Source organism: Saccopteryx leptura, chromosome 6, assembly GCF_036850995.1.
Source record: "Saccopteryx leptura isolate mSacLep1 chromosome 6, mSacLep1_pri_phased_curated, whole genome shotgun sequence".
Taxonomy (NCBI): Eukaryota; Metazoa; Chordata; class Mammalia; order Chiroptera; family Emballonuridae; genus Saccopteryx; species Saccopteryx leptura.
The window spans coordinates 195356737-195383172 of NC_089508.1; the positions used below are offsets into that span (position 1 = coordinate 195356737).

At 63.0% G+C, this 26436-nt stretch overlaps 1 protein-coding gene across 4 annotated transcripts; it reads left to right on the forward strand.

The window, feature by feature from the left end:
• The first annotated feature begins 640 nt into the window (after positions 1-640).
• On the forward strand, positions 641-20513 carry MICALL2 (MICAL like 2). 4 transcript variants are annotated; one of them, XM_066343887.1, is made up of 17 exons: positions 641-875; positions 9814-9862; positions 10657-10726; positions 11389-11576; positions 11919-12031; positions 12625-13413; positions 15453-15709; positions 15899-15992; positions 16795-16940; positions 17383-17550; positions 17693-17757; positions 17834-17957; positions 18079-18169; positions 18257-18330; positions 18901-19015; positions 19727-19773; positions 20162-20512. In XM_066343887.1, exons 1-17 carry the CDS (start codon positions 733-735, stop codon positions 20236-20238), a joined length of 2610 nt encoding a protein of 869 aa, XP_066199984.1. In that variant the 5' UTR covers positions 641-732; the 3' UTR covers positions 20239-20512. The 4 variants fall into 4 exon arrangements, with proteins under 4 accessions (XP_066199984.1, XP_066199982.1, XP_066199986.1 ...); XM_066343885.1 differs by having other exon boundaries at positions 10585-10726; positions 20162-20511; XM_066343888.1 differs by having other exon boundaries at positions 736-875; positions 10554-10726.
• Positions 20514-26436: the final 5923 nt, after the last annotated feature.

Consider the following 26436-nt stretch of genomic DNA (forward strand, 5'->3'; position numbering starts at 1 on the left):
ATTTCCTTAGATACCCGTGTGAGAAACTGGGAAACAGCAGATAGATCACCGCGACCCCAGGAGGGTCTCGTGCAGCCCGAATAGCCGGGCTCCAGGAGGGTAGATTCCCAGGGGGCGTGGGGAGCCCTGTCCCAGCCTCAGGTGCCTCTTCTGTGAATGGGGAGGAGTTAGCCCCATCTTGCCTGTCACCCTACGTGGGCAGGAGAATCCCAGTAGTAAAGTCCCTTCCCAGGGCGTTGCTGCAGTACTGGGTGCGGGGTGGAGGTGAGCGTTCCAGGGAGACCACAGGCAGGCCAGCCAGGCTCCTTCATTTCCTCATTTCCCAGGCATGTGCCCCGGGCAAGCCTCAGTTTCCCCGTCTGGAAAGAGAGGTCATATCTTCCACTTCGCCATGAGGGTGCTGTCGGTAGTGTGTAGGGAGCATTGAAAAGGACAACCCAGATGTCAACCTCCGTCCCCGGGAGCCACGGAGGCCGGGACCCGCCGGCCTTGGTGGGCGGGCGGGGCCTTGACCAGGAGGGGCGGGGCCCATGTCTAAGGGGCGGGGCCTGGCCGCGAGGCGGGGCCTGGTCGAGACCAGAGCCGGTGCGGGCCCGGGGGCGGGGCCTGGAGGGGCGGGGCCGCGAAGGGGGCGGGGCGGGCGGCCCGGCGGACTCGGGCGGCACTCCCGCCGGCTGCTGTCCCGCGGGCTGCTCGGCGGTGGCTCCTCGTCCCGCCGGAGGCGCTGCCCGCATGGCCGCCATCAAGGCGCTGCAGCAGTGGTGCCGGCAGCAGTGCGAGGGCTACCGGGACGTGAGCATCAGCAACATGACCACGTCGTTCCGCGACGGCCTGGCCTTCTGCGCCATCCTGCACCGCCACCGGCCGGACCTCATGTGAGTGCCCCGCGCTGCCCGCGCTGCCCGCGCCCGCTCGACCCCGCGGGACCTGCGCCGGCGCCCTGGAGGCCGCCCGCGGGGCCTCAGCAGCTTGCTCGTCCACCAAGAGCAGCTGGGCCGGAGCCGGGACGTCCGGCAGCCCCGCTGGCTTAGTCAGGCCGTGAGTCAGGCTCGCGTCCCCGGCTCGGGTCACAGCGCCCCTCCCGCGCCGTCTCCCTGGAGCCTCCCCACCAGCTCAACGGTGGCGGGGTGGGGGTGCCACTCGGGGCTTTGTGTGTGGTCTGCCCCTCCCCCCGCTTGTCAGGCACCTTTAGGAGCGCAGCTCAGGGGTACTGAGAGGGGCCAACGCAGAACAGGATGCTGGCTACCCCCCACTCCTACGACCTTAGGGTGACAGGGGATGGAGTGGAGGCGCACCCCACCCCTGGGAGCTGCGGGAGGTGGGCAGGGGAGGGGCCAGGTCATCGCTCCTGAGGACTGTCTAGGATTCATGTCTGAGAGGCTGGACCCTGCCTTGTTGCCAAATGTTGACCCCACTCTGAACCCACTCCGTCAGTTATTCACTCAGCAAACACACTTCGGCTCTGACTAGGACTCGGCTTGCTGCGACAGCTCTCGAGGGGCAAAGCGACAAGGTGGTGGTGGTGGTGGGGTACCTGGGCTGGGTGGACAGAAGCTCAGGAGGGGCTTCCTAGGAAGGCCACCCACCTGCAGCTCAGGTGCCTTCTGAAAAAGCATGATGTTTAAAGCTGTCTCCTGAGAGAAGTCCAGGCTGGAGTCAGGACCAGGTGGAGTGTGTTTGCAGGGAGATCTCAGGCCGGGAGAGGCCAGAGGCCATAGATGTTGCCCTCGGGGTGCTCACACTACAGACGAGGAAACTGAGGCTCAGGGAGGAGACGCCCTCGTTCAGGTCACAGAGCACGGCAGGCAGAGTCGGGGCTGGTAGCAGGGGGTCCTCCCCTGCACCCAGATGTCCTCTGCGACCCCAGGGCCTGTCCCTGACCGCCGCGCTCTCTGGCGAAGCTACTTTTCAGAAAGGGACCTACATGTAGTTCCTCTTCTCTCCCAAGGAGCTGAGATGTATTTGTAGACCCTCATGGGGGGGTCTTGTGTGGCACTGGGGCAAGTAGCCTCTGCTGCCCAGCCCAGGGCGGTGCCTGGTCAATCCTGGAGGCGAAGATGTGGGGGTGGAATGTGCTTCTGAAACATTGCACACCGGAAGCTGAGCTTTGACCCCAGGGGGGTTGGGGATGTGGAGACTGAGACAGGGACCGGGAGAGGGACCGGGAGCAGAGGTTGGAAGGCTGAGCCCCACCAGGGTGCCTGGCAGGGTAGGGTCCTAGATAAAGCTGGCTGAGGGCCGAGCGGGGACAGCCTCCACAGGGCCAGCCCCAGAAGCCTGTGACTGGAGGGCAAGATGGTGCTGTCGCCTGCAGGCTCAGCAGCCTCAGGGCGATGGCACGGAGGTAGCTGGAGATTTGGGGGCCTTTCTGAGCCCCAAGAGGGTCCGTCTGCTCCCAACTGTGCTGGGGTTAGAGGCTCCGTGTCTGCGTGTCTGCGTGTGCGCCTGTCCCAGCATGCCCTGCCTGTGAGCGCACACGTGGGCGTGTGCATGAGCTGGCAGCCTGAGCGTTATTGAGTGCCTGCTGTGTACTCGGCACTGCACACTGCCTGAGGGAGTGACATTTCAGCCACAGAGACCCAGAGCGAACCATAAATGAATGAAAGCTCAAGGCAGCTTCCGAGAGGGGTGAGGGCTGGGACGGGGAGGACGGGGAGGCTGCCCGCCTGGTCCCAGGTTCACGTGGCATCGAATTATCTTACTTCTGACTTGGCTGTTGTCCATCTGCCCACTGGACTTTCAGCTCCAGAAGGGTGGGGGGGTGTCTGTTTGTTCCGTTTACTGCTGGGTGTCCCCAGTGCCTGAAACGGTGTCTAGTCCGTGACAGGTGCTCAGTAGATATCAGCACATAGTTGGCGGTCTACAGATAAGGGCTTGCACTTGGGGCTCAGCAGATACGGCAGGAGTTATCGTGAAGTTGAGGCCGTGCAGGTGCGAGTCAGAGGGAGAAAGAGGAGGAGGAGGAGGCCATGTGACCACGGAGGCAGATGTTGGAGGGAGCTGGCTACAAGCTAAGGACCTCGGGGAGATGCCAGCAGCTGGGAGGGACAAGGAACAGAATCTGGCCCAGAGCCTCTGGAGGGGGCGTGCCCCACCGACACCTTGTCGATCTCTGGCCTCCAGACAGTGAGGGATAAAGCTGTGTTGTGTTTAGCTGCCCGGTGTGTGGTCATTTGTTAGGGCAGGCCCGGGACACTAGTGCGTTTCTGTGTGTGCTGGTTCAGCGGGGGCTCCGTAGAGACTGGCCGATGGAGTGAGTGTGAGCACACACGTGTTTCGTGCCTGAGACTTTTGTTGTGCCTGTGCCTTAACCCCCCCCACCCCCCCACCGGCTCTGGTTCCGCAGTGCCTCTGGGCAAGCTGGTGGCCGGGAGGGGGGTGTCTCGCCCTGAACTCTTGAGCTGCCCCACTGGCCCCCAGAGGTGCCGGAAGAGGAGGGTGCTGTGAAGGAGGACAGTGTAGGGTGAGACCACCCCACGGAAGACCCTGTGGCAGCGGGAAGGTGGACATCCTGTCTCTGTGGCCCCTTCCCCTGTCTCGTCTCAGTCCTTCCTGTGATATGGGAAGTGTTTCCTCTAGGTCCTTGGCAGAGGGAGGGCGCAGTGAGGAGCCGCTGGGCGCTCAGCCAGCCAGGTGGGGACAGCCGCCTGACGCAGATCGCTGGTTCTGCCTGCCCGCCCAGTTCCAGGAGGAGCTCCCATGTGGCCTCGCTCCAGGAGGCCGTGTGGCCCGCTTTGGTGGCTCCTCGGGGACCCTGGGAGGTGTGGGTGAACCTCAGCTGTCGAGACAGGCTCACCCAGCACTGCCTAGCGGGGAGGTCAGCCGGCTGTGCCCACCCCAGTGAGGCCCGGGAGTGGCTAGCTGAGTGCAGTCACCGCCCAATAGAAGCAGCCCAGGGCAGTAAACCTCTCGGGCTGGAGTGGCTCCTTTGCTTGGGGCCTGACCAGGAGGGAGCAGGTTTCCAGGAGAGAGGCAGGAGAAGGGGCACGGGCCAGCTTGGTGTAGGGGCAGGAGCCCTTCCCAACAGCAGGCAGAGCGCTCTGTCCAGGGCCGGCTGAGGAAGGGGGCCATCGAGGCCGGGCCATTTGTAGCCGTGGTGGACGGCTGGCCCGGGCGGGACATAGGAAGCAGCTGCACACTCGCTGGTTCCCCGCACCCCCAGTCCCATGGTGGGGTGACCCGGTCCTTCCCTGCTCCGGAGGATGTCAGGGCCCAGGGCCAGAATCAGGGGCGGCTGCTTGACCATTAGTCTAGACACACCCGCTTTTGGGGCTCAGGGGAGACTCACTCCCCGAGGTCCCCACCCAGCGGTTTAGAGGGAGCACTATTTCCCTTCCTGGGCCAGGCCCTCCCCCCACCATCCCCATGTGAGGTCAGCAGGAAGCTGCCTGGGGACAGAGGCCTTCTGTTCCCCTGCCTAAGGGCCTGCTGCCCAGCCTTCCGGCCAGAACCTCCAGGATGGACACGGGAGGGGCTGCAGGCGCCCCCTCCTGGGGAGAGCCAAGAGCCCCCACTCCAGGCCACCGTGAAAGCCCAGGACGGACCCCTGCAGGCTGGGCCGGACTCTGGGCTGAGGAGTCAGGGTCAGTGGGTCAGTGCTGGCCTGGGGAGGCCTGTAGGTGGGCGGGCAGCCCGCTGAGGTGCCTCAGTGCCCATCCACAGGCCCCTCACCAGGTGGGGGCCTCAGACCCCGGGTCAGGTCCACGTCTCCTGAGGTCTGTTTGAGGTGTCCGCCTTGGGGACGGTCCCCGACTCTCCCCGCCTCTGCTGTGGGGCTTCTCCTTCCTGTCTTCTGTCCACCCCCTCCACCTCTCCTGCCGTCTGTCTCTGCCTCGGCTCTGTCTCTCTGTCCTTCTGTCTGTCTCTCCCTCTCCCCTCCACCTCTCCTGCCATCTGTCTCTGCCTCAGCTCTGTCTCTCTGTCCTTCTGTCTGTCTCTCCCTCTCCCCTCCACCTCCCCTGCCATCTGTCTCTGCCTCAGCTCTGTCTCTCTGTCCTTCTGTCTGTCTCTCCCTCTCCCCTCCACCTCTCCTGCCGTCTGTCTCTGCCTCGGCTCTGTCTCTCTGTCCTTCTGTCTCTCCCTCTCCCCTCCACCTCTTCTGCCGTCTGTCTCTGCCTCAGCTCTGTCTCTCTGTCCTTCTGTCTGTCTCTCCCTCTCCCCTCCACCTCTCCTGCCGTCTGTCTCTGCCTCAGCTCTGTCTCTCTGTCCTTCTGTCTGTCTCTCCCTCTCCCCTCCACCTCTCCTGCCGTCTGTCTCTGCCTCGGCTCTGTCTCTCTGTCCTTCTGTCTGTCTCTCTCTCTCCCCTCCACCTCTCCTGCCGTCTGTCTCTGCCTCAGCTCTGTCTCTCTGTCCTTCTGTCTGTCTCTCCCTCTCCCCTCCACCTCTCCTGCCGTCTGTCTCTGCCTCAGCTCTGTCTCTCTGTCCTTCTGTCTGTCTCGCCCTCTCCTCTCTGCTCTCCTGCCGTCTGTCTCTGCCTCGGCTCTATCTCTCTGTCCTTCTGACTGTCTCACCCTCTCCTCTGTCCTTCTGTCCCGCCCTCTCCCCTCCACCTCTCCTGCCGTCTGTCTCTGCCTCAGCTCTGTCTCTCTGTCCTTCTGTCTGTCTCGCCCTCTCCCCTCTGCTCTCCTGCCATCTGTCTCTGCCTCGGCTCTGTCTCTCTGTCCTTCTGTCTGTCTCTCCCTCTCCTCTCTGCTCTCCTGCCGTCTGTCTCTGCCTCGGCTCTGTCTCTCTGTCCTTCTGTCTGTCTCTCCCTCTCCCCTCCACCTCTCCTGCCGTCTGTCTCTGCCTCGGCTCTGTCTCTCTGTCCTTCTGTCTGTCTCTCTCTCTCCCCTCCACCTCTCCTGCCGTCTGTCTCTGCCTCGGCTCTGTCTCTCTGTCCTTCTGTCTGTCTCTCCCTCTCCCCTCCACCTCTCCTGCCGTCTGTCTCTGCCTCAGCTCTGTCTCTCTGTCCTTCTGTCTGTCTCGCCCTCTCCCCTCTGCTCCCCTGCCGTCTGTCTCTGCCTCAGCTCTATCTCTCTGTCCTTCTGACTGTCTCACCCTCTCCTCTGTCCTTCTGTCCCGCCCTCTCCCCTCCACCTCTCCTGCCGTCTGTCTCTGCCTCGGCTCTGTCTCTCTGTCCTTCTGTCTCGCCCTCTCCCCTCTGCTCTCCTGCCATCTGTCTCTGCCTCAGCTCTGTCTCTCTGTCCTTCTGTCTGTCTCTCCCTCTCCTCTCTGCTCTCCTGCCGTCTGTCTCTGCCTCAGCTCTGTCTCTCTGTCCTTCTGTCTGTCTCTCCCTCTCCCCTCTGCTCCCCTGCCGTCTGTCTCTGCCTCAGCTCTATCTCTCTGTCCTTCTGACTGTCTCACCCTCTCCTCTGTCCTTCTGTCCCGCCCTCTCCCCTCTGCCCCCCTGCAGGGCAGGATTAACTCCAGATGTGCTGGAGGTGCCTGGAGCAAGTTCAGCGAACGGCTCTTCCTTCTGGCTGCCCCCCCCCAGCACCTCCCCCCTCCCCCACAACTGCATTTTGTTCCAGGAAATAAACAGCATGAGGTCAGCTCTGCAGGAATTTGGAGGGGGCACACATTCCCTGGAGCCCCCAGGCGCTGGGGGGTAGGAGGCTGGCTGGCTGAACAGACTGAAGTCAACCGCCCTGGTCAGCTGTGGCCACCCCAGGAGGCAGGCCAGGGGGTGGCGCGGGCTGGGCACATGGTGGTGGCACTCGGCAGACAGAGGCCCAGGGAGCCCCTGTAGGAGGACATGTCGCCCCCGTGCCAGCCCACGGTGAAGGAATAGGTGAACGCCATGACCGCACGCTCTCGGCCAGCCTTTGTGGAGCGCCGGCTGTGTGCCTGACCGTGACCAGCCCCTCAGAGCCCCAGAACCTGGGGGTCCAGCAGGGCCAGAACCTGGGGGTCCAGCAGGGCCTCACATGCAAGCCGCCTCCCGAGGACTCGCCAAGGCCGGGGTGGGGAGTTCGTTCACCAGCCTGCTGGACAGACGGCCGCAGACCGGGAGCTTTGACAGCAGCCGTTGGCTGGCCAGGTCCTCCCAGGCGCCGTGGTCACCCCTGTGTGCGTGTCCCGTCCCAATTTCTCTTTCAGTGAAAACACAGACGTTTTGGGTCAGGGCCCACCCCAGGGACTTCATTTTTAGTCGATTCTCTCTGTAAAGACCCTGTTTCTAAATCGGGTCACATTCTGAGGTGAGGGGTGCGGTGAGGACTCTAGCATCTTTTTTTTTTTTTTGTATTTTTCTGAAGCTGGAAATGGGGAGAGACAGTCAGACAGACTCCCACATGCACCCAACTGGGATCCACCCGGCATGCCCACCAGGGGCGACGCTCTGCCCACCAGGGGGTGATGCTCTGCCCCTCCGGGGGGTCGCTCTGTTGCGACCAGAGCCACTCTAGCGCCCGGGGCAGAGGCCAAGGAGCCATCCCCAGCGCCCAGGCCATCCTTGCTCCAATGGAGCCTTGGCTGCGGGAGGGGAAGAGAGAGACAGAGAGGAAGGAGAGGGGGAGGGGTGGAGAAGCAGATGGGCGCTTCTCCTATGTGCCCTGGCCGGGAATCGAACCTGGGTCCCCCGCACGCCAGGCCGACGCTCTACCGCTGAGCCAACCGGCCAGGGCCTCTAGCATCTTTTTTGGGGGGACTTGGCAGCCTAGCAGAGATCCCCTGGCTGGCAGAAAGCTGGTCTGGCGGGACTTCCTGAGGCCAGCAGGAGCTCTCCCTGGGGCTTTCTGAAGAGACTGGGGAGGCAGCCCTGATCGGTGTTAGCCCGGAACCCCATGCTGGGAGAGATGTGTGCTCTGGCCACAGGCAGATGAGTGTCCATTCCAGGATATGTGGGGAGCCTGGTCTGGGAGGGACTGGCCGGGGTGGTCAGGCTTAGCAGGGAGGTCTTCAGCGCCTGGGGAGCACTGGTCCTGAGGGGCGTGGGTCCTTGACCTTGAGTGGAAGGACATTTCTGCAGCCTCCTCTGACCCTGCTCCCTGGGGGCTGGCACGCCTCGTGGGTGCCATGACCTGCCTGGAGCTCTGGGGCACTCACGCTGGGTCTGGGGGAAGAGAGGGCCCCACAAGACAACTGGCCACCCAATCCCCAGGCTTCAGCCCCCCCCCCCCGTGGACCTAGAGTAAGGGGGGCCTCCTCTCGATTGTTTGGAGATAAAACAGAGCTTGTTTTCCTGCCCTTCTGCCAGGGGGGCATCACACTGAGGACACACAGGCTGTCAGTGACCCCAAGCAGGTCTGCAAAAGAGATTGAGCTTTCAAAGGGATGGGGTGGGGGCAGGGAGGGGCCCCGAGCCCCAGGCACTGAGGACAGCGTGGCTGAGAGCCCCCTGAGGTGGCGGGTGGAGACCCACACTTTACAGGCCAGTGGACATCGATGGGACAAAGCCAGGGTGGAATGCGGGTGTGCCTCCCCCCACCCTTCCCACTCCTTTTGGTCATCTGTCCACCCAGAGACAAATCTGTCCACCGTTTTGTCCTGCACACAAAAGCACCCTCTGTGCTCGTGGGGTGGTCTTAGCATCTGGAACACGTTACCTGGGAGGTGGTCCGAGCGGAAACGGGGAGGTTTCCGGGAGAGCGGGGCAGGTTGATGAACGGCGAGGTCTCTGGGGGGGGGGGGGGTCATGGGCGAACGCAGCCCCCGCCTCTCCCACTCCCACCCTGCGGCCTGGCCTCAGTCTCCTCATCGGTGTAATCGGTCATCCAGGGTGGTGATGGGGTCCCGGGCCAGCTGGCCACAGGGTCGCAGGTGCCCCTCTGTTTGAAACCTGCCCAGCCTTGAGGACCCTCGAATTCACCACCAGGGGCTTTGACGTCCTCTCACACGGGGACGCTGGGGCCCTGTGAGAAGGGAGGGCTCCCCCCGGGGTCAACGGCGTGGCCTGGAGGAGTCAGAGCACTCTCTCCCGAGCTCTCTCCCGTGCCGTGAGGCTTCCAGAACAATCCAGCTCATGCTGAAGCTGCAAGGGTGCTGCCTGGGCCCCACAGACAGCAACACAGACAGACAGACAGACAGATGGGTTTTGAGCCAGCCCTCTGTATGTGCTTCCTGGTCAGGGCATCGTTCTGGGTGTACACGGGGCCCGGGCCGCCTGGAGCTGGTGGTGGGACCCCTGTGTCCAGGGTGTCCTGCACCCTGTTGTCAAGTGTGTGTGCGTGAGGCGGGGCTCTAATGCTCTCAGCATGGGGATGAGGGCCTGCCCCCCCCCAGGAGGAGGCTGAGCACCTGGTAGGCACTTAACTGTCACGCCCCAAGTGGTCAAACCTCAAAGGCCTGGATTCTTGGGCCATCGCCTGGCTTTGGACTTCCCTGCTGTGTGATCTCAGCCAAGTCACTCAGCCTCTCTGTGCCTGTTTCCTCATCCATGAGAGGAAGGCATTGACAGCATGTGGGGCGTGAGCCCCGAGTGGGTATCATGGGAGGTGCCAGAGAAATCCAGTGGGTGATTGTAGACCAGGGTGGGGGGAGGTGGCAGAGCTCCTGGCCTGGGAGCCTCCCGTGTCCACCCCTGTCCTCACCCCCGGGACATCAGTGTCCTGTGCCACACTGGACCCATGGGTTTCCTGGGGTTTGGAGGCTGCCCTCTGAGCTGTGTGCTGGTGGGGGCAGGAGCAGCGCTCAGAGCTGGGCGGTGGGTGTGACAGCCACCAGTGCCCTGGTCACCGGAGGGGCTGGAGCCCCTGTGCCAGCCAGCGAGCCCTCTGAGGCCCCTGTGACCGCATTCCTTCACAGGAGAACCACACACGCGTCTCGGTTTCCCCGTTGGGCAGAGTGACCTGGGGGGTCTGAGCCTCTTTGCACACTTGTGTTTTCATCCTCCAGAAACTTCGACGCTCTCAGGAAGGAAAACATTTATGAGAACAACCATCTGGTGAGTCCCTGTGTTTGCCCTGACCCCCGCTGGGTTCCCGGGAGCTGTGGAGGGCGTCCGGACTCGCCCCCAAGCTCCACAGCCTGAGCCTGGTGTCCCCAGCTGCCCAGAAACGGCCTCTACTCTGCAGCCAGGCCCAGCTGGTCCCCTTCCTCTCGGCAGGGCGGGGGTGGCTGCACCCTCCTTCCCGCCCAAGGCAGAGCAGGCCGGAGACGGGTGGGTCCTGGGTGGGCCTTTGGCCACTCCTCATCCCCCGGGGAACCATCTCCCCAACCCACACACTCAGCCCTGGCCGCCAGGGTCCTGCACCCCCTGCTGCTGTCCATGCCGTGGGCTGCCCGCTGTCCCAGCGGTGGGCCTTTCCTGGACCGGCCAGCCTGTCTCCTTGCTACAAAGTAGGCTCCGTGTCCCAGCGGAAGACAGAGACCGCCCTGTGGTCCGTGTGCCCCCACTCCCCCTGGGTGCCGGCCGGGCCTCAGCTGACGTGTATCAGGAGCCCATGGGGACCGGCTCCCAAGCTCCTGGAGTCCTGCGTGGTCGGGATACGATCCCCATTGTGTGCACTGGGCAGACTGGGGCCCAGGGAGGTCATGAGACTGAACTGGGACCCTGAACACAGACTCCCCTGGGCTCCTAGTGGGGGTCTTGCCTCCGTCTCCCCACCCGGGTGAGGAGGAGGAGGGTTCCCCAGCCCGCGGCCTGCTGACCTGCCCCTCCCCAAGGCCTTCCGGGTGGCGGAGGAGCAGCTGGGCATCCCGGCCCTGCTGGACGCTGAGGACATGGTGTCTCTGAAGGTGCCCGACCGGCTGAGCATCCTGACCTACGTGTCTCAGTACTACAACTACTTCCACGGACGCTCCCCCAGTGAGTGGTGTCCCCGGGCTGCGGCTCCCTCCCGGGGGGCCGGGGGCTGGTTCTTCCACACACCCCAGCTCAGGGCAGGCTCAGCTGTCCCCACTCCCGCCTTCCCTCCCCCTCCCTGGGCCTCGGTTTCCCTGTCTGCACCCCTGGGGGTCGGCGCCCAGCGGTCCTGCCTCAGGGGGCTGATTCCACAGGCTGGAGGCCCAGCTCCCGACGTCCCCCCATCTGGTCCTGACATTGGGCCCTGGTGGGTAGGGAGAGACAGGCCCTGGGACTGTCCTCGCCCCTGCTGCTCCGTGCCCTGCCCCCACATCCCTCATCCAGGCCTTAGAAATCCCCGGAATTGCTCTGGGCTCAGGGCCAGCCCGGCCTTTATAGCTCCACTTTGTAAAGAAACAGAAAAAGTCCCTTTTCCTGACCCCAGATCAGGGTCTCAGAGGGAGGGAGAGGAGGCCGTGGGTGAGGCCAGGCCCCGGCTGGGATGGCTGGGGTGGGTGTTGGCTGCTTGCTGGGGCTGCCCCTCCCCCACCAGCAGGAACTGCCCCCCCCATCCCTGGCACCTGGCTGGGCACCTGCGCCTTCAGGGGACTTGGACGGGGGTGGCCCGGAAACTGAGAGCCAGGGTGGGAGCTGGGCCAGACCCCGGACCCTGTGTCTCATGCCAGTTGGGGGCATGGCCGGCATTAAGAGGCCCTCATTGGATTCTGACGAGGAACCCACTGGGAAGAAGGCCCCACCCCAGCTGGCGAGGCCCTTGCCCACCCCAGCCCGGGGGCAGCCGCTGTCTCCGGTCAGCACAAACGCCATTGTCCAGCAGAAGGACAGGGATGCAAAGGGCCCCCTGCTGAAGGCTGTAAGTGCCCAACTCTGCCCTCCCTCTGGTCTGAGGTTTTCCACTGGTTCCCACCGAGCGGGGCTGTTGGACTGCGTGGGGCCCTGACCCCCAGTAACCGGGTGGGGCTCCTCAAGACCCCCAAAAGCCAGGCATCCAACCCCATCCCCTTGGGCCAGGGTGGAGACCCTGAACTTGGCGTCCAGCTGGCCCGGGCATGAGGCCTGGCTGCTGCTCTGTGGTCTCGGTTGTCCGGTCTGTAAAGTGGGTATGTCCCACGGACTGATGGGGCAGTTATACGGGGGGCAGGCTGGGCCCGAGCGGGAGCTCAGAACTGTCAGCTGTCACCCCCCCCCCCACAAGGGCCCGGCCTCAGGGGGCAGCTCTGCCAGCACCTGCGGGGTCTGCGGCCAGCACGTGCACCTGGTGCAGCGACACCTGGCGGACGGGAAGCTGTACCACCGGAGCTGCTTCAGGTGGGGCCTGCGTGTGCGCATGCGCGTGTGCGTGAGCACACGGACACGGTATACCGTCCCTGGTGTAGCGTGTGACAGAGTGGCCATGAGAGGGGCTTTGTGGAGTGAACAGGCACCGGAATGCCTGAGTGTGTTCTCCGGAAAGCATGACGTCAGCTGGGCCCCCCCGTGTCCTCTGCCCCCCCCAGGTGTAAGCGGTGCTCCAGCACGCATGACGTCAGCTGGGCCCCCCCCCGTGTCCTCTGCCCCCCCCAGGTGTAAGCAGTGCTCCAGCACGCATGACGTCAGCTGGCCCCCCCCCCCGTGTCCTCTGCCCCCCCCAGGTGTAAGCGGTGCTCCAGCACGCATGACGTCAGCTGGGCCCCCCCCGTGTCCTCTGCCCCCCCCAGGTGTAAGCGGTGCTCCAGCACGCATGACGTCAGCTGGGCCCCCCCCCCGTGTCCTCTGCCCCCCCCAGGTGTAAGCAGTGCTCCAGCACGCATGACGTCAGCTGGGCCCCCCCCCGTGTCCTCTGCCCCCCCCAGGTGTAAGCGGTGCTCCAGCACGCATGACGTCAGCTGGGCCCCCCCCCGGTGTCCTCTGCCCCCCCCCAGGTGTAAGCAGTGCTCCAGCACACTGCGCTCGGGCGCCTACAGGGCCACGGGGGAGCCGGGCATCTTCGTCTGTTCCAGCCACCACCACTCAGCCCCAGCGGCAAGCCCCACGCCACGGGGCCTGGCCCCCAGACAGCCAGGGGCTGCCCCCACGGACTCCAAGCCCCCCAGCGCCCCCCGGACGGCTCAGGAGGCGCATGGGCAGAGAGGTGCAGGGCCAGAGGCCAGGCCTGCAGCCTGGGAGCTCACGGTGGGCAACTCGACAGCCAAAGGCTTTGTTCCTGCTGCAGCTCACCCTCCGGCCACCACCTCATCTCGTGTCCCCTCGGGGAGCCCAGCTGGGCCCAGGCTCTCACCAGGCCCCGTGGGTGGCAAAGCCAGCATGCGTGTGACCAACAGCTCCCCTACAGGGTGGTCATCGCCAGCACAGGACACGGTGGCAGGCACTCCCCGTCCTGCTGTGACTCCGAGTGCCCCGGACCCTTGCCCGGCCACACCACAAGGCTGGGCCAACCCCCGAGTGTCAGCCCCCCAGACCAAGCTCACTTCGAGCCCAGCATCCCCAGGCCCAGTGGACGCTCCTGCCTGGACTCCGTCTGCCTCCAGGACACAGCAGGCCCGGGAGAGGTTCCTGCAGACGCCTGGAGCTGCCCCCAGCACTGGGCTGGCCAGCAGGACCCAGGCTGCAGCAGATACGCCCTCTGGGGTTGGCAGCAGGGAACAAGCACTGAGCTGCCTCCGGAAGGCCCTTCCGGGGCTCGGGGCGGCTGGTACCCAGGTGCCTGGCAGGTGAGTGGGAGAGGACTGGGGTGCTCCTACCCGCCCATTGGGGTTCCCAGCGGCCAGAGGAGTCGGATGGCTGTGGCGGGGTTTCACCCTTCAGCCTCAGTTTCCTTGTGTGGGAAATGGGAGAATGCGACAGGGGAACCGGAGTGCTTGGTGGGCAGCACCCACTGCTTGGAGGGGAACACAGTTACCCACTGCTTGGAGGGGAACACAGTTACCCACTGCTTGGAGGGATACACAGTTACCCACTGCTTGGAGGGGAACACAGTTACCCACTGCTTGGAGGGATACACAGTTACCCACTGCTTGGAGGGATACACAGTTACCCACTGCTTGGAGGGGAACACAGTTACCCACTGCTTGGAGGGGAACACAGTTACCTACTGCTTGGAGGGATACACAGTTACCCACTGCTTGGAGGGATACACAGTTACCCACTGCTTGGAGGGATACACAGTTACCCACTGCTTGGAGGGATACACAGTTACCCACTGCTTGGAGGGGAACACAGTTAGCCACTGCTTGGAGGGATACACAGTTAGCCACTGCTTGGAGGGATACACAGTTACCCACTGCTTGGAGGGATACACAGCCACTGCTTGGAGGGATACAGTTAGCCACTGCTTGGAGGGATACACAGTTACCCACTGCTTGGAGGGATACACAGTTACCCACTGCTTGGAGGGATACACAGTTACCCACTGCTTGGAGGGATACACAGTTACCCACTGCTTGGAGGGGAACACAGTTACCCACTGCTTGGAGGGATACACAGTTAGCCACTGCTTGGAGGGATACACAGTTACCCACTGCTTGGAGGGATACACAGTTACCCACTGCTTGGAGGGGAACACAGTTAGCCACTGCTTGGAGGGATACACAGTTAGCCACTGCTTGGAGGGATACAGTTACCACTCCAAAGCCGCCGTATGCATGCTGGGGGGGGGGCACAGGTACAGCCGCACAGCCACCCGGGGTCTCTGTGTGGTACACAGTCCTGCTGAGGACACCTGTCTAACACACGAGGAAGCAGAGGCTGCAGTGGCCCAGGTCTCACCTGTCTGACCCGAATGGGGCTCTGAGCCGCCCCTGCCCACGTCCCAGCCCGGCCTGTGCCTTCTGCACACTTGACACGGCTGTCACGGATGAAGGAGGGTTGTGTCAGTGTCCTGGGCTGCTGGGACAAAGCACCCCTGACTGGCGGGCCGACCCAAAGACACTGCTTTCCTCACAGCCGGGAGGCCAAGAGGGCCACACTCCCCCAGGGCTCTCAGGGGCTGGTTCGTCCTGCCTCTTCCTGTTTCTGCTGGTCCCAGGCGTCCTAGGCTCGTGGCTCTGTCCCCTCTTTGTGCCTTTGTTGTCAAATGTCATCTCCTGCTATGTCTGTCTGTCTGCCTTCCTGTCTGGTATGAGGAGACTGCACTCCAGGGTGGCAGAGAACGCTGTGCCCACTGTCTCATGCTGCCCCTTATCTACGCAGAGCTGCCCATCTGCCACTAGGTCAGCTGCTGCTGCCCCGGGGCTCCCAGGGTGGCCACAGGACCAGGACAGCGAGCTAGGCAGACCCAGGCCCGTCCATATCTCTGCAGGTGGAGGAGCGAGGGACTGGGGTGTGGCCTTCCCCTGCACACCCCCTATATCAGAGGTCCCCAAACTTTTTACACAGGGGGCCAGTTCACTGTCCCTCAGACCGTTGGAGGGCCGCCACATACAGTGCTCCTCTCACTGACCACCAATGAAAGAGGTGCCCCTTCCGGGAGTGCAGCAGGGGGCCGGACAAATGGCCTCAAGGGGCCACATGTGGCCTGCGGGCCGTAGTTTGGGGACGCCTGCTATATGGTGTGTTTGGGGGGCATTTAAACCTTATCCCACACCAGTGGTAAACAAGAGAGTAAGTCAGGCAGACATTCCAGTCCTGACGTGGATGTTCGTGGCCTGTCCCTCCTCCTCAGATGGCCTGTCTGTCCTCCCTTAGGAGGAGGGTCGTGGTGTGAGGGACTCCTGGATCCACCTGTGACTGATGCCCATTCTTGTACCCACAGGCCCTCCCCTGCCTCAAGTTGCTTTCCCAGAACTGACGGGCCACAGGCAAGTCCGTCCGCCAAGCTGCCACAGTCGGGGCCTCCCCGGGCCCTCAGCCCCCCTGCAAAGACGGAGCCGCCAGCCCCCCTGAGTGTGGGCACCCCCTGGAAGGCATCCACGTCGCCCCAGGCGGGCAGGAAGAGCTCGGCTGTATCCTCGGGGGCTGGCAGGGCAGGTGCTAGCTCCATGCAGAAGCCAGAGGCTCCGCTGACAAAGGGTAAGAGCCCCCTTCGGTGGGGCGAGGAAGGGGTACAGGGTACAAGAGGTGGCCCATAGATGCATGGACAGTCAGCATCCACAGGGCTGGACACACTCTCACCTGTGTGGCAGCAGGGGAGGTTGAGGCCCAGAGAGGCAGTGTGATTCCTCCCGGCCCAATATGACCACCTCCCTGCCCTCCACCCAGGCCCGAGTGCCAGCCCCAAGGAAGGCCAGGAGGACGGGCCAGCAGGGTGGAGGGGCCGCCTGAAGCCCGTGGAGAAGAAGAACCCTGTTGAGAGGTGAGGGGTGGACAGGGCTGGGCTCTGGGGCGCGTGCGCCTGGACCTGCTCCATTGCCTGTGGGCTGTGTCCCAGGGCTGCGCGGGGCCTGGTGCATAGTAGGTGCTCAACAAATGCTCTCAGGTGAAAGGCAGCATATACATCATTGATTGATCAACACCCTGCAAGCAGAGATGTGGGCACATCAGAACATTGCCACTGAGGCAGCAGCCACCAGCTCACACTGCCTGAGTGGCACAGATCCGTGTCCCCTTCATACATCTGAAAAGTCAGGAAGGCGGGAGGCTGGGGTGGGTCCGTCGGGGCCCCTGGAGTCCTCTCTCGTGTGAACCAGCCGCGGTGGCCGAGGGACAAGAACACGCTCAGTGGGCCTGACCCTGGAGCGTGCTGGGACCCTCACCCACCCAATGGCTTGGCAACAGGAAGAGGCAGTTCCCCACAGAGAGCTCAGGATGGGAGGGAGAGCGCCTCCCACAGACGCGGCGGCTGGGCGTGTGGACCCAGCGTGTGTGCACAGGCGGGCGGCGGGCAGCATGTGCACAGGGGGCCCCTGGCCTGGGAGAATGCCTGTGCTGTGTGGGCATCAGATATGACCCCTGAGCACATGCCCACACCTGCAGAGGGGGTGCCTGTGTAAACACACACCTGTGCTGGGAGCGTCACAGACACAGGTGTGTCGGCCTCGGGGTACCCCACACAGCCCTGCCTTCCCTTTGGCCGGCGTGCTGGCCTCACGTTTGCCTGTGTGGGGGTGAGGGAGCCACCCACCCCTCCCTCTGCTGACCTCCTGCCTTCTGTCCAGGACCTCGGAGCTGACAGAGCCACGGGTCCTGCGGCATGTGCCCCAGAAGGTCCCCGGGGGCTCCGAGGGGGGCATCTACATCACCCTGACCCCCGTGCGGCCTGACAGAACGCCTGGCCCAGCTGGCCCCCAGCCCAGCCTCTCAGGTAGTTCACAGCAAGAAACCAGGGTCCTGCTACGCTCCTGCCCCCCTCCCCCGTCAGGGAACATGTTCTCCAGGGGCAGTTGTCAGGGAAATGGGTCCTGTGGGGCCACCCCTCCAGGGAAAAGGAGGGACAGTGGTCCTGGGTGGGCAGTAGGCGTGCGTGTGTTGTGTGAGTGCATGGGTGTGTACATGTGCGTGACTGTTCCCAGCACTCGGTGGCCCCAGCATCCACATCTACCCCCACTTCCTGTGCTGAGGGTTTTGTCCCCTCTGTGCAGGTGGCCAGCTGGACACTTGAGCACATGAGCACAGGGCTGTGGGGCTGACCCCCTGCTGGCCAGGGAAGCTGTGGTGCTAAGTGGGTGGCCCCAGTTCAGGGGGGCGGTGGGGAGTTTCCGGGCCTGCCGGCCTGACATATGGCTCTGTCTCTCACCCGCGAGCAGCCCAATCCCCTTCCCCGGCCCCCTCCCCGGCCCCCCGCAGGAAGCTGGCCATCCCGGCCAGCCTGGACGTTTCTGGGGACTGGCTTCAGTCCAGACCCTTGCGGCAGGAAGCCCCGGCCAGGAGCTGGAAGGAGGAGGAGAAGAAGCCCTCCCCTCAGGACAAACCAGGTCAGCGCAGGGACACCAGCCCTGCTTCTGCTGCAGTGCAGAGGGTGCAGAGGAAGGCCCCTCAGACCCCCTGCTAGGACACGCCCAGTCACCTTGGGCCTGGTGAACCCGGTCCAGGACACTCATCCCGCCCCTTCTGCAGAGAAGCCCTTGGGCCCGGCCGATGTCCCTGCTCCACCTGGCAAGGCAGTGACCTCTCCCGTCAGGGTGAGTAGGCTGGGTGTGGGCCGGGAGCCCAGCCCCCCAGGGCATGGATTGCCCCTCACCACCCCTTTGTCTTCAGCTGCACCCCGACTACGTGCCGCAGGAGGAGATGCAGAGGCAGTTGCTGCAAATCGAGAGGCAGCTGGACGCCCTGGAGCTCAGGGGCGTGGACCTGGAGAAGCAGCTGCGGGCAGCCGAAGGGGGTGAGCCTCGCCCTCCCCGCAAAGGCCCCTGCCCTGCCCTGCCCTGGCCGCAGCCAGCCCTACCCTGGGGCCACCCATGGCTCTCTGCCCGGCCTCAAGCCCAGCCCGGCTCCCCTTGCAGACGACTCCGAGGACGCGCTCATGGTGGACTGGTTCCGGCTCATTCACGAGAAGCAGCTGCTGCTGCGCCTGGAGTCGGAGCTGATGTACAAGTGAGAGGCCACGCCCCGGCGGGAGGCCACGTCCCCTAGGGCCCGCCTCCCTGGTCGGCCCGGGCCTCACACCTGTCCTGTTGGCAGGGCCAGGGACCAGCGCCTGGAGGAGCAGCAGCAGGACATTTTGGGGGAGCTGCGCCAGCTGATAGCCGTGCCCGGTGCGTCCCACCCGCCTGGAGCCCAGGCCAGCAGGGAAGGGGGGGTCAGCCCAGCAGGTGGGCTCCCAGAACACCGCCCTGCTGGCTGTCTGGGGGGGTCACCCGTGGGAGAGCCGACGAGTCCTGTTCAGGGCACACATCTCGAGCCCGCGGTCGGATCTCAGCTCCTCCACTCCTGGGCTGTGCGTCTTTGGTCAAGTCGTTTCACCCCCTGCAGAGAGGGGCACGAGTTCCCAGCTGCTGCGGTTGAGTGAATCCGTGTGAGGTTCAGGTAGCGGGTGGGATCAGTGTAGTGTGGGGGCGGCGTGGCTGAGCGCTGGGGTCCTCGCCTCATCCCCTCTGTCCTGAGCCACTGTCCGCATCTCTGCAGATTCGTGAGGATGGTCAGGTGACCCAGGGAGGGGCCAGCAACACCCAGGCTTTGATGTGGTTGGTCTTGCCTGCCTTCATTCATACAGTCTGGCCGCACCCTCCGCCCCACATGCACCCGAGACCCTACCCTCCTCCAGTGGAGGAGTAGGGACACTGTTCTGAGCAGGGTGGGGTGCTGATGACAGACGGTCCCTACAGAGGGTCTGAAGTCACCCCAGGACCAGCAGCGGGAACAGGATTTGCTGACCCAGTACCTGAGCACAGTCAACGACCGCAGTGACATCGTCGACTGCCTGGATGAGGACCGGCTCAGGTGGGGCGGGGCCCAGGTGAGGGCGGGGAGCACAGCCTCTCCCAGGCGAGGGGACGCTTTGAGCTCAGAATCTTGGAGCCTGATCAGTGAGATCCACCATGTGCATTTCACAAATAGCCCTGAGGGCAGGCTCTGCCCAGGCAGCCTGTGTATGGGGGGCCACCGCCCACAAAGCCCCCACAGCCCCGCACCCCCTGACTCTCAGGGTCAGCACTAGCTGCTAGCACTGTCCACTAGCACTGTCCACAGTGAAGGAAATGCTCTCTGGCCAGAGCTGTTCGCAATGGCGGCCACCAGGCACATGTGACCACCTAGCACTTGCAGTGTGGCGGAGGGACAGAATTTTAGATTTTATTCCTGTTCTACATACATATGTCTCCTGCACTGGGCCACCAACCTCGTGACTGTCCCCACAGAGCTTTCCTGTCCCCATATCTAGACGAGGGTCCTGGCCAGGTCAAGGCCAAGACTCAAACGTGTCACTATAAGTTTGAGGGGCCCTTGGCCCAGGATGTCCCTATCCCTTCCTGTCATGTCACTGATGAGAACCTGGGCCCCCAGAGGGCAGAGACCTGCCCGGGAAGAGAGAGGGCGGTGCCAAGGTGTGGCTTATCGGCAGGCGTCCGGTAGGCGCGGGGCTGAGGCGTGAGGTGCCTGAGAGGGCTCGCCTCCCCCCAGACACGCTGTCCTCACGGCCCCGTCTCGTTTCAGGGAGCAGGAGGAGGATGAGGTGCTCGAGAGCATGATCCAGAGGCTGGGTAACTGGGGACGGGGGACTACACTCGGGGGGGGGGGGTCGGGCTTCCCAGGGAGCGGGTGCCTTTGGCAGCTTCAGCGCAGGACCAGCGGACTCACCTGGAGGGACTGAGTTCCCCATCAGCTGAGGGGTTTGGGAAACAGCTGGTGGCCACCTGGTTGGGGTGAGGGGAGCCCTGGTCAGGAGTGCCCAGTCCAGTGGGTGCTCTAAAGGCAGGGGTCCAGGCGGTTCCCCTGGGGAGGGCGGAGGGTCCGGGCCTCTGCTGGGCCTGGTTGCCAACGGGCTCTGAGGGCCCAGGCTGGGCTCTGATGGGTGGGAAGGAGGCCATTCCTGGCAGGGGGCAGTGGCCCAGAGGTGGGCAAGTGTCCTCTGTGTCCCTCCTCCTCCAGGCCTCCAGAGGAAGAAGTCCAAGTTCCGCCTGTCCAAGATCTGGTCTGCAAAGGGCAAAAGCAAGGCCCCCGAATGAGCTTCCTGCCTGGCTGTAGGATGCTGGCCCGTGGGCTGAGCAGGGCGGGCACTGTGGGCAGACCTGGACCACCCTCTGTGAGTGGGGTCCAAGGGCCTCAATAAAGAAACTGACCGGGCCCTGGCCGGTTGGCTCAGTGGTAGAGTGTCGGCCTGGCGTGCAGGAGTCCCAGGTTCGATTCCCGGCCAGGGCATACAGGAGAAGCGCCCATCTGCTTCTCCATCCGTCCCCCTCTCCTTCCTCTCTGTCTCTCTCTTCCCCTCCCGCAGCCGAGGCTCCATTGGAGCAGGGATGGCCCGGGCGCTGGGGATGGCTCCTTGGCCTCTGCCCCAGGCGCTAGAGTGGCTCTGGTCGCGACAGAGAGACGCCCCGGAGGGGCAGAGCATCGCCCCCTGGTGGGCAGAGCTTCGCCCCTGGTGGGCGTGCCGGGTGGATCCTGGTCGGGTGCATGCGGGAGTCTGTCTGACTATCCCCGTTTCCAGCTTCAGAAAAATACAAAAAAAAAAAGAAAGAAACTGACCGCATGGCCTGGGCTCCATCTCCCACTTGCCTGCAGCCCTGCGGCAACATGTGGATGTGCCCGTGGTCTTGGGCCGGTGCTGGCCTGCGCTGGGCCTGGCCAGGATGTCTGAGGTGGGCACTTAGCGGCTTCCCAGGAGCAGGGGAAGGCAGGACCCTTGCCAGCTGCACTCAGGTGCTGGCCATGTGCCCCTCTCTGTGGCTCGGGCTCCGTGACCTGGGTCCTGGGAGGAGGAACTGCACGCAGGGCCCTGGTGGCCTCAGCAGGGAGGAGGAGCTCCCTGTGACTTCAGAGGCCCCCTGGGGTGCCACGTGGGCACCCTGGTGCTCAGTAAAGGAGACCCCTCAGCCCCGAGCCACTGGCAGGATGTCCCCCGTCTTCATGAGAGCCAGCGCCTGGGGACCCCATACGAAACTGTCATGGCAGGGCATGCATGAGTCCTTGGGGGTCACCGGAGTTAACCAGGGCCTGTGATATCCATTCAGCCCCAGGGCAGAGCAGGGGGTGTTGTGCGGACCAGCAGAGTGGCCCCTGGTGCACAGGTGGGGCCTGGCTTCACCCCTGTGCCATCCCAACCTGGTGGAGTCAGCCCAGGCCCCACCTACCCCGGGTACCCCCAGAACTTGCCAGGAGATGCTCCGTACGTGCCCGGGCCGTTCTCTCAGAAAAACCAATGTTGCCAGTGGCCGTGGGGGTAGGGGACATTAGGGAGAGCTCTTCCCTGGACAGCACTCCTCATGTCTTGAGGGTCTGCGGCCTGAACTGAAGGACATTCAGGGCAAAGGGAACCCGTGGACCAAGGCCTGGTTGTGTGGAAGTTCAGGGGGGCTGGGGGGGCCAGGGCGGCTGCAGCAGAAAGGGGTTCACGGGTGGAAGGTGCAGGGGCAGCCACGCAGGAAGCAGGCCCTTCACGGAAACACGGTCATAAGCGGTGCTCTATCCCTTTGAAAAGAGGGGAAACCGAGCCACAGGAGGGTCCAGGGTCACAGGTCCTGGATTTGTGTCCTTGGCAGAACCTCAGCTCCTCTCCCTTGGGGGGCTCTGCTGCCCCATTTGGGGGCTCCCTAGGTGAGGGATTCCGTGCAACTGGGCTCATGGTGAGAGCCACAGTCACCCCACAAGTGGAAGAACATCTGTCTCCTGCAGCCTGGAGCCTCCCTCCCCCTGAGGCTGTGGGATTCCCACTCACCCAACGGTCTAGAGCTCTGACTCCTGCGGCCCTCCTGCCCGGGGACCCCCACGCAGAGGCCACGTCCAGGTGGCCGCAGCCGGCCCTGCGAGCCTGTCTGTCGGCCCAGACCGCCTGAAGGAGGCCCCCAGGTGCCCGCTGTGCGCCGTGGGGCGGATGGAGCGCGGCTGTAGTGCGGCCATTGCGCTGCAAACGGAGAAGAGACCGCAAGCGCACCGCCCTCGGCGGCACGCCGACACTTGACAAAGCGCGTTCGCGTGTAATGCCATTGAAACCACCGTGTCGGGAACATCTCATCTCATCACAAATTGAAATTCTATCATATTCCCTCTTTTCTTAAATTAAAAAGCTAAAGCCTTTCGTTTGTTCTCCAGTGTTTGTGTAAAACTCAATCAGTGATTTTAACACCATTGTGCTTCCACATGGGCCATTTCTATTCTCGTTCATTTACAAGGGAGAACTTTCTGGAAGCAGGTGATTGGATTCATGTGAGGGTGTGGGCCCAGGGCTGGCGGCAGTGGTGGACAGGCGGAAGGGCCAGTGAGGGCTCGGACAGGGCAGAGGTGACCACTGACAGAGGAGGCCCCCTCAAGAGCTAGAGGGACGAAGGGTGGCCCACTGGCAGACAGCAGGTTGCCAAGGAGACCTTGAGGACAGACGTGGGTCTGCTGAGTGGTCGATGACGGACGGGACAGTGTCCTCCACCCGACACAGCTGCCGCTGCCCACGTGTGGCTGTTCAGCCTGCAACATGGCCCGTGGGAGATGAAGGGCAGGGCCGTCTTCTCCCTGGAAGCTCCTGGGAGCGTCCTTCCCGTCCCCACCAGCTTCCTGTGGCCCCGGCGGTCCTGGGTGGCCTCATATCTGACCACTCCAGAGGCCAGGTGTTATCAGAGGCCATCCCTTGGGCCCGGATGTGGGATGGGGGGGTCCCCTCCTCCTCCAGCTTGCTTAGGCTGAACTTTATGTGACGCCCGGCCAGAGCTCTGGTCAGAGGGCCCCAGAGGCCACAGCAATGAGGGAGGCTGTCACAGCAGAAAGGAGCAGGAGGGAGAGGGGAGAGGGGCTGGACCAGCCCTCAGCCTTTGGCAGGGCTCCAGGCGGCAGCCAGGTAGCCGGCTGCGTGCCTCCCTCCCCTGGAAGTGGGGGGCTCCAGGGACCCCCGTGTCACATGACCCGTCAGCTGACAAAACAGGATGACTCAGCCGGCAGCTGTCGGCCCCCTGAAATAATGACAAAAACAATTAGCAATCCAAGCAGTAGCCTTTCCTTAATTATCTCCTCCGAGTTTAATTAACTAGCTAAATTATCAGCAGTAATGTAGGCATTAATTATGTCAAATTACAGTGTAAAACTCACAAAGTGTGGAAAATGTCAATTCAGCTTGGCTCACCTGCCAAGCGGGGGTGGAGAGTGTGCGGCCGACCTGTGCGTGGATCCGTAGGCGCAGACCCTGCGGGGTCGGCCGCCTGGGGCCGCTGGGGGCCAGGGCCCAGGCGAGGGCAGCGTCCACTGGCCTGGACGGCGGACAGGCACCGGGCTGGGCGGCCGGGCCCTGAGGACGCCCCGCGGGGTGGTGGGGACGCTTTGGCTGGGACCGAGGGAGGGACAGGAGCCTGCTCCCCGACCAGATGGCCAGGATGCTGAATTATTAAATTATGAATATTAATACAAATCAGACACAAAAGAGGTAATAATTTTGCTGCCCTACAGAAATAATTAACATAATTTTGATAAATTACATGATAAGAGAATCTCAAAATTGAGGTAGATTTATCTTAATTAACATCTTGGACGGGCTCTGAAAGGTAAACTGCTCCCTGGGGGGGTGGGGCAGGACGAGGCCAGGGTGGGGTGTGGCCCCCGGCCCAGGTTTCTTTTTGTCACCGAGGCTGGGGGTGGGTGGAGATGTAGGCACTCAGGTGCACTGGAGCAGGCGAGGGGCAGGCCCTCTCTGTGCCTCAGTTTCCCTTTCTCGAAGCCGGGTGGTTGGCCCACCTGGTTGCCCAGGGCCTTTAGCTCTGACTGGAAGCTTGGCTAAGCTCTCTCACCAAAACACTCTGTTGTGCTCCGGGACACCTGCCCACCAGGTGAGCCACACACCTGCCCACCTACCTGTATACACCTGGCCAAGGAGGTAGGGGCCCCAAAAGCTAGTCCCAGCAGCTTGTCCCAAGCTTCTGAAGGGTCTGAACGGGGTCTGAGCTGTTCTCTGGGCCTCAGTTTCCCTTTGGTCTGATGTTGGGTAAATGCTGAAAACTGCTGGCTGCCTCCCCTGTCCCTTCCTTGTCCCCCCATTTCCCTGCCAGTCCCATGGCAGGTGGGGGGACATTTACCAAGCAGAAGTGGACAGGCCTGGTGCAGCTGGTGCTCAGGACACCCCGGGCCAGCCAGCCTTTGGGGTCAGAGACCATGGGCCTCCCACTGCGTGTGCTTCTACAAGAGAGGCCAAGAGGACATGACGAATAAGCTGTCCCTGTCTCCCCTCCCCCCAGAGACCCCTGCTCCCTGGGCCTGGTTTCCCTGCTGTGGGCCCGCCAAGGAGCAGCGAGCAATACATGCTATTCCACATCAGGGTCCTGTGGGCCCTGGAGCAGGTCGGCCTGGTAGGGAGACAGGGAGGAGGCCACTGTGGCCCAACAGAACAAGGCTTGGTGTGTGTGTGTGGGGGGCACAGGGAAGAAACGGAACAGGAACCAGAACATAAGGGCCCGACGGTCTCTTCTGTCCAGCCGGACCCTGAGGGTGGATTCTCGGTTCCTGTAATATTTTACAGCGGAGAAACCAGGGCTAGGAGGGCAGTGTGCTAGAGCACTGGTCTAGGAGACGGAGACTGAAGTCCAGGGCAGACCCCTCTCTCTCTCCTGGGCAGCCTTGGTTTTCCCATCTGTGAAATGGGAGAGTGACGTCTGCGTCCCAGGTGGCCCCAGGACCCTGACCTGGGGGTTCGGAGGTCTTAGTGAACCAAAACAGGCGATGACCAGGGGGGGCACACACAATGGTGACCCACCCCTCCCAACACTGGACCTGCAATATTTTGCCGCTGGGGTCTTGGTCTAGGGGCCAGAAAGGGCGGCAGGGAAGGCTTCGGGTCTTGTGTGAGGTCAGAGGACCGGACCTCAGGGATTGGCCAGGTCTTGGGCAATGTCAGAGGGCAGCATTTTTGTGGTCCATCTTTGTGGGCTTGGTTAAGGATTTTGGACTTGATCCTCAGGGCTCCTGGAGCCTTTGCAGGATGTTGGGCTGGGATGACACAGTCAAACTGGGCTTGTGTTTTCTTTTTTTTTTTGTATTTTTCTGAAGCTGGAAACGGGGAGAGACAGTCAGACAGACTCCTGCATGCGCCCGACCGGGATCCACCTGGCACGCCCACCAGGGGCGACACTCTGCCCCTCTGGGGCATCGCTCTGCCACGACCAGAGCCACTCTAGCGCCTGGGGCAGAGGCCAAGGAGCCATCCCCAGTGCCCGGGCCATCTTTGCTCCAATGGAGCCTTGGCTGCGGGAGGGGAAGAGAGAGACAGAGAGGAAGGAGGGAGGGGGTGGAGAAGCAAATGGGTGCTTTTCCTATGTGCCCTGGCCGGAAATCGAACCCGGGTCCCCCGCACGCCAGGCCAACGCTCTACCGCTGAGCCAACCGGCCAGGGCCTGGGCTTGTGTTTTCTTAAATGTTTAGTTACAAAACGTTTCAACCGGACAAACCAAAGTTGTGAGCATTCCACAAAAACAGCCGACTAGTACTGCTCAAACCCTCCCAGGTCATCCAGGCCAGGCGGGTCACAGAGCAGAGTGGCCCAAGGAGATAGGTGAGGAAGTGTCCTGGGTGAGATCCCAGAGCAGGACAAGTCACTGGGGAAACTGAGGAAGTTGGACCACACGTGGAGGTGAGTCACCAGGAATCCTTCAGCATCACGTCTGGCTGGTTGACAAGTGCCCAGAACAAGGATGTCAGCAGCGGGGGCGGTCGTGTGCCAGGTGCACGGCATCTCTCTGTGCCGTCTCCGCCACTTCTCTGCAAATCTAAACGATTCTAACGTCAAATGTTTATTTACAAGAAGAGGCAGAGCGCGTTCAAGAGTTCTGATTAAAATAGAGCACAATGTTCAGCTCTGTTTAATTTCGCTGGGTAAATGGATATCTGTTCTATGGTTTTCTGTGACATTGTATCTGGCAGCCCCTTTCCTTCCAAGATGCCTCTCCCTTGGGGGGGGGGGGGCTGGGGGCCTGGGTCAGGGCAGGAGATGTGGGCAGTACTCAACAGAGGCGCTCACACGTCCCATCAGTGACAACCAGGGGAGCCAGGAGGGTCCCCAGGGGGTGCTGGGTGCAGCCACAGACCACCTGACCCCAGTTCCCCAAGGACCAGCTCAGTCCTTCATGGATTCCTGCAACCCTGCCCTGTCTAGAGTGGCTGGGACGGAAGCTGAGCAAATACCTATTCTAGCTCCCCTTGCCTGCACCCCATTGTACAGCTGGGAAAATGAGGTGCCA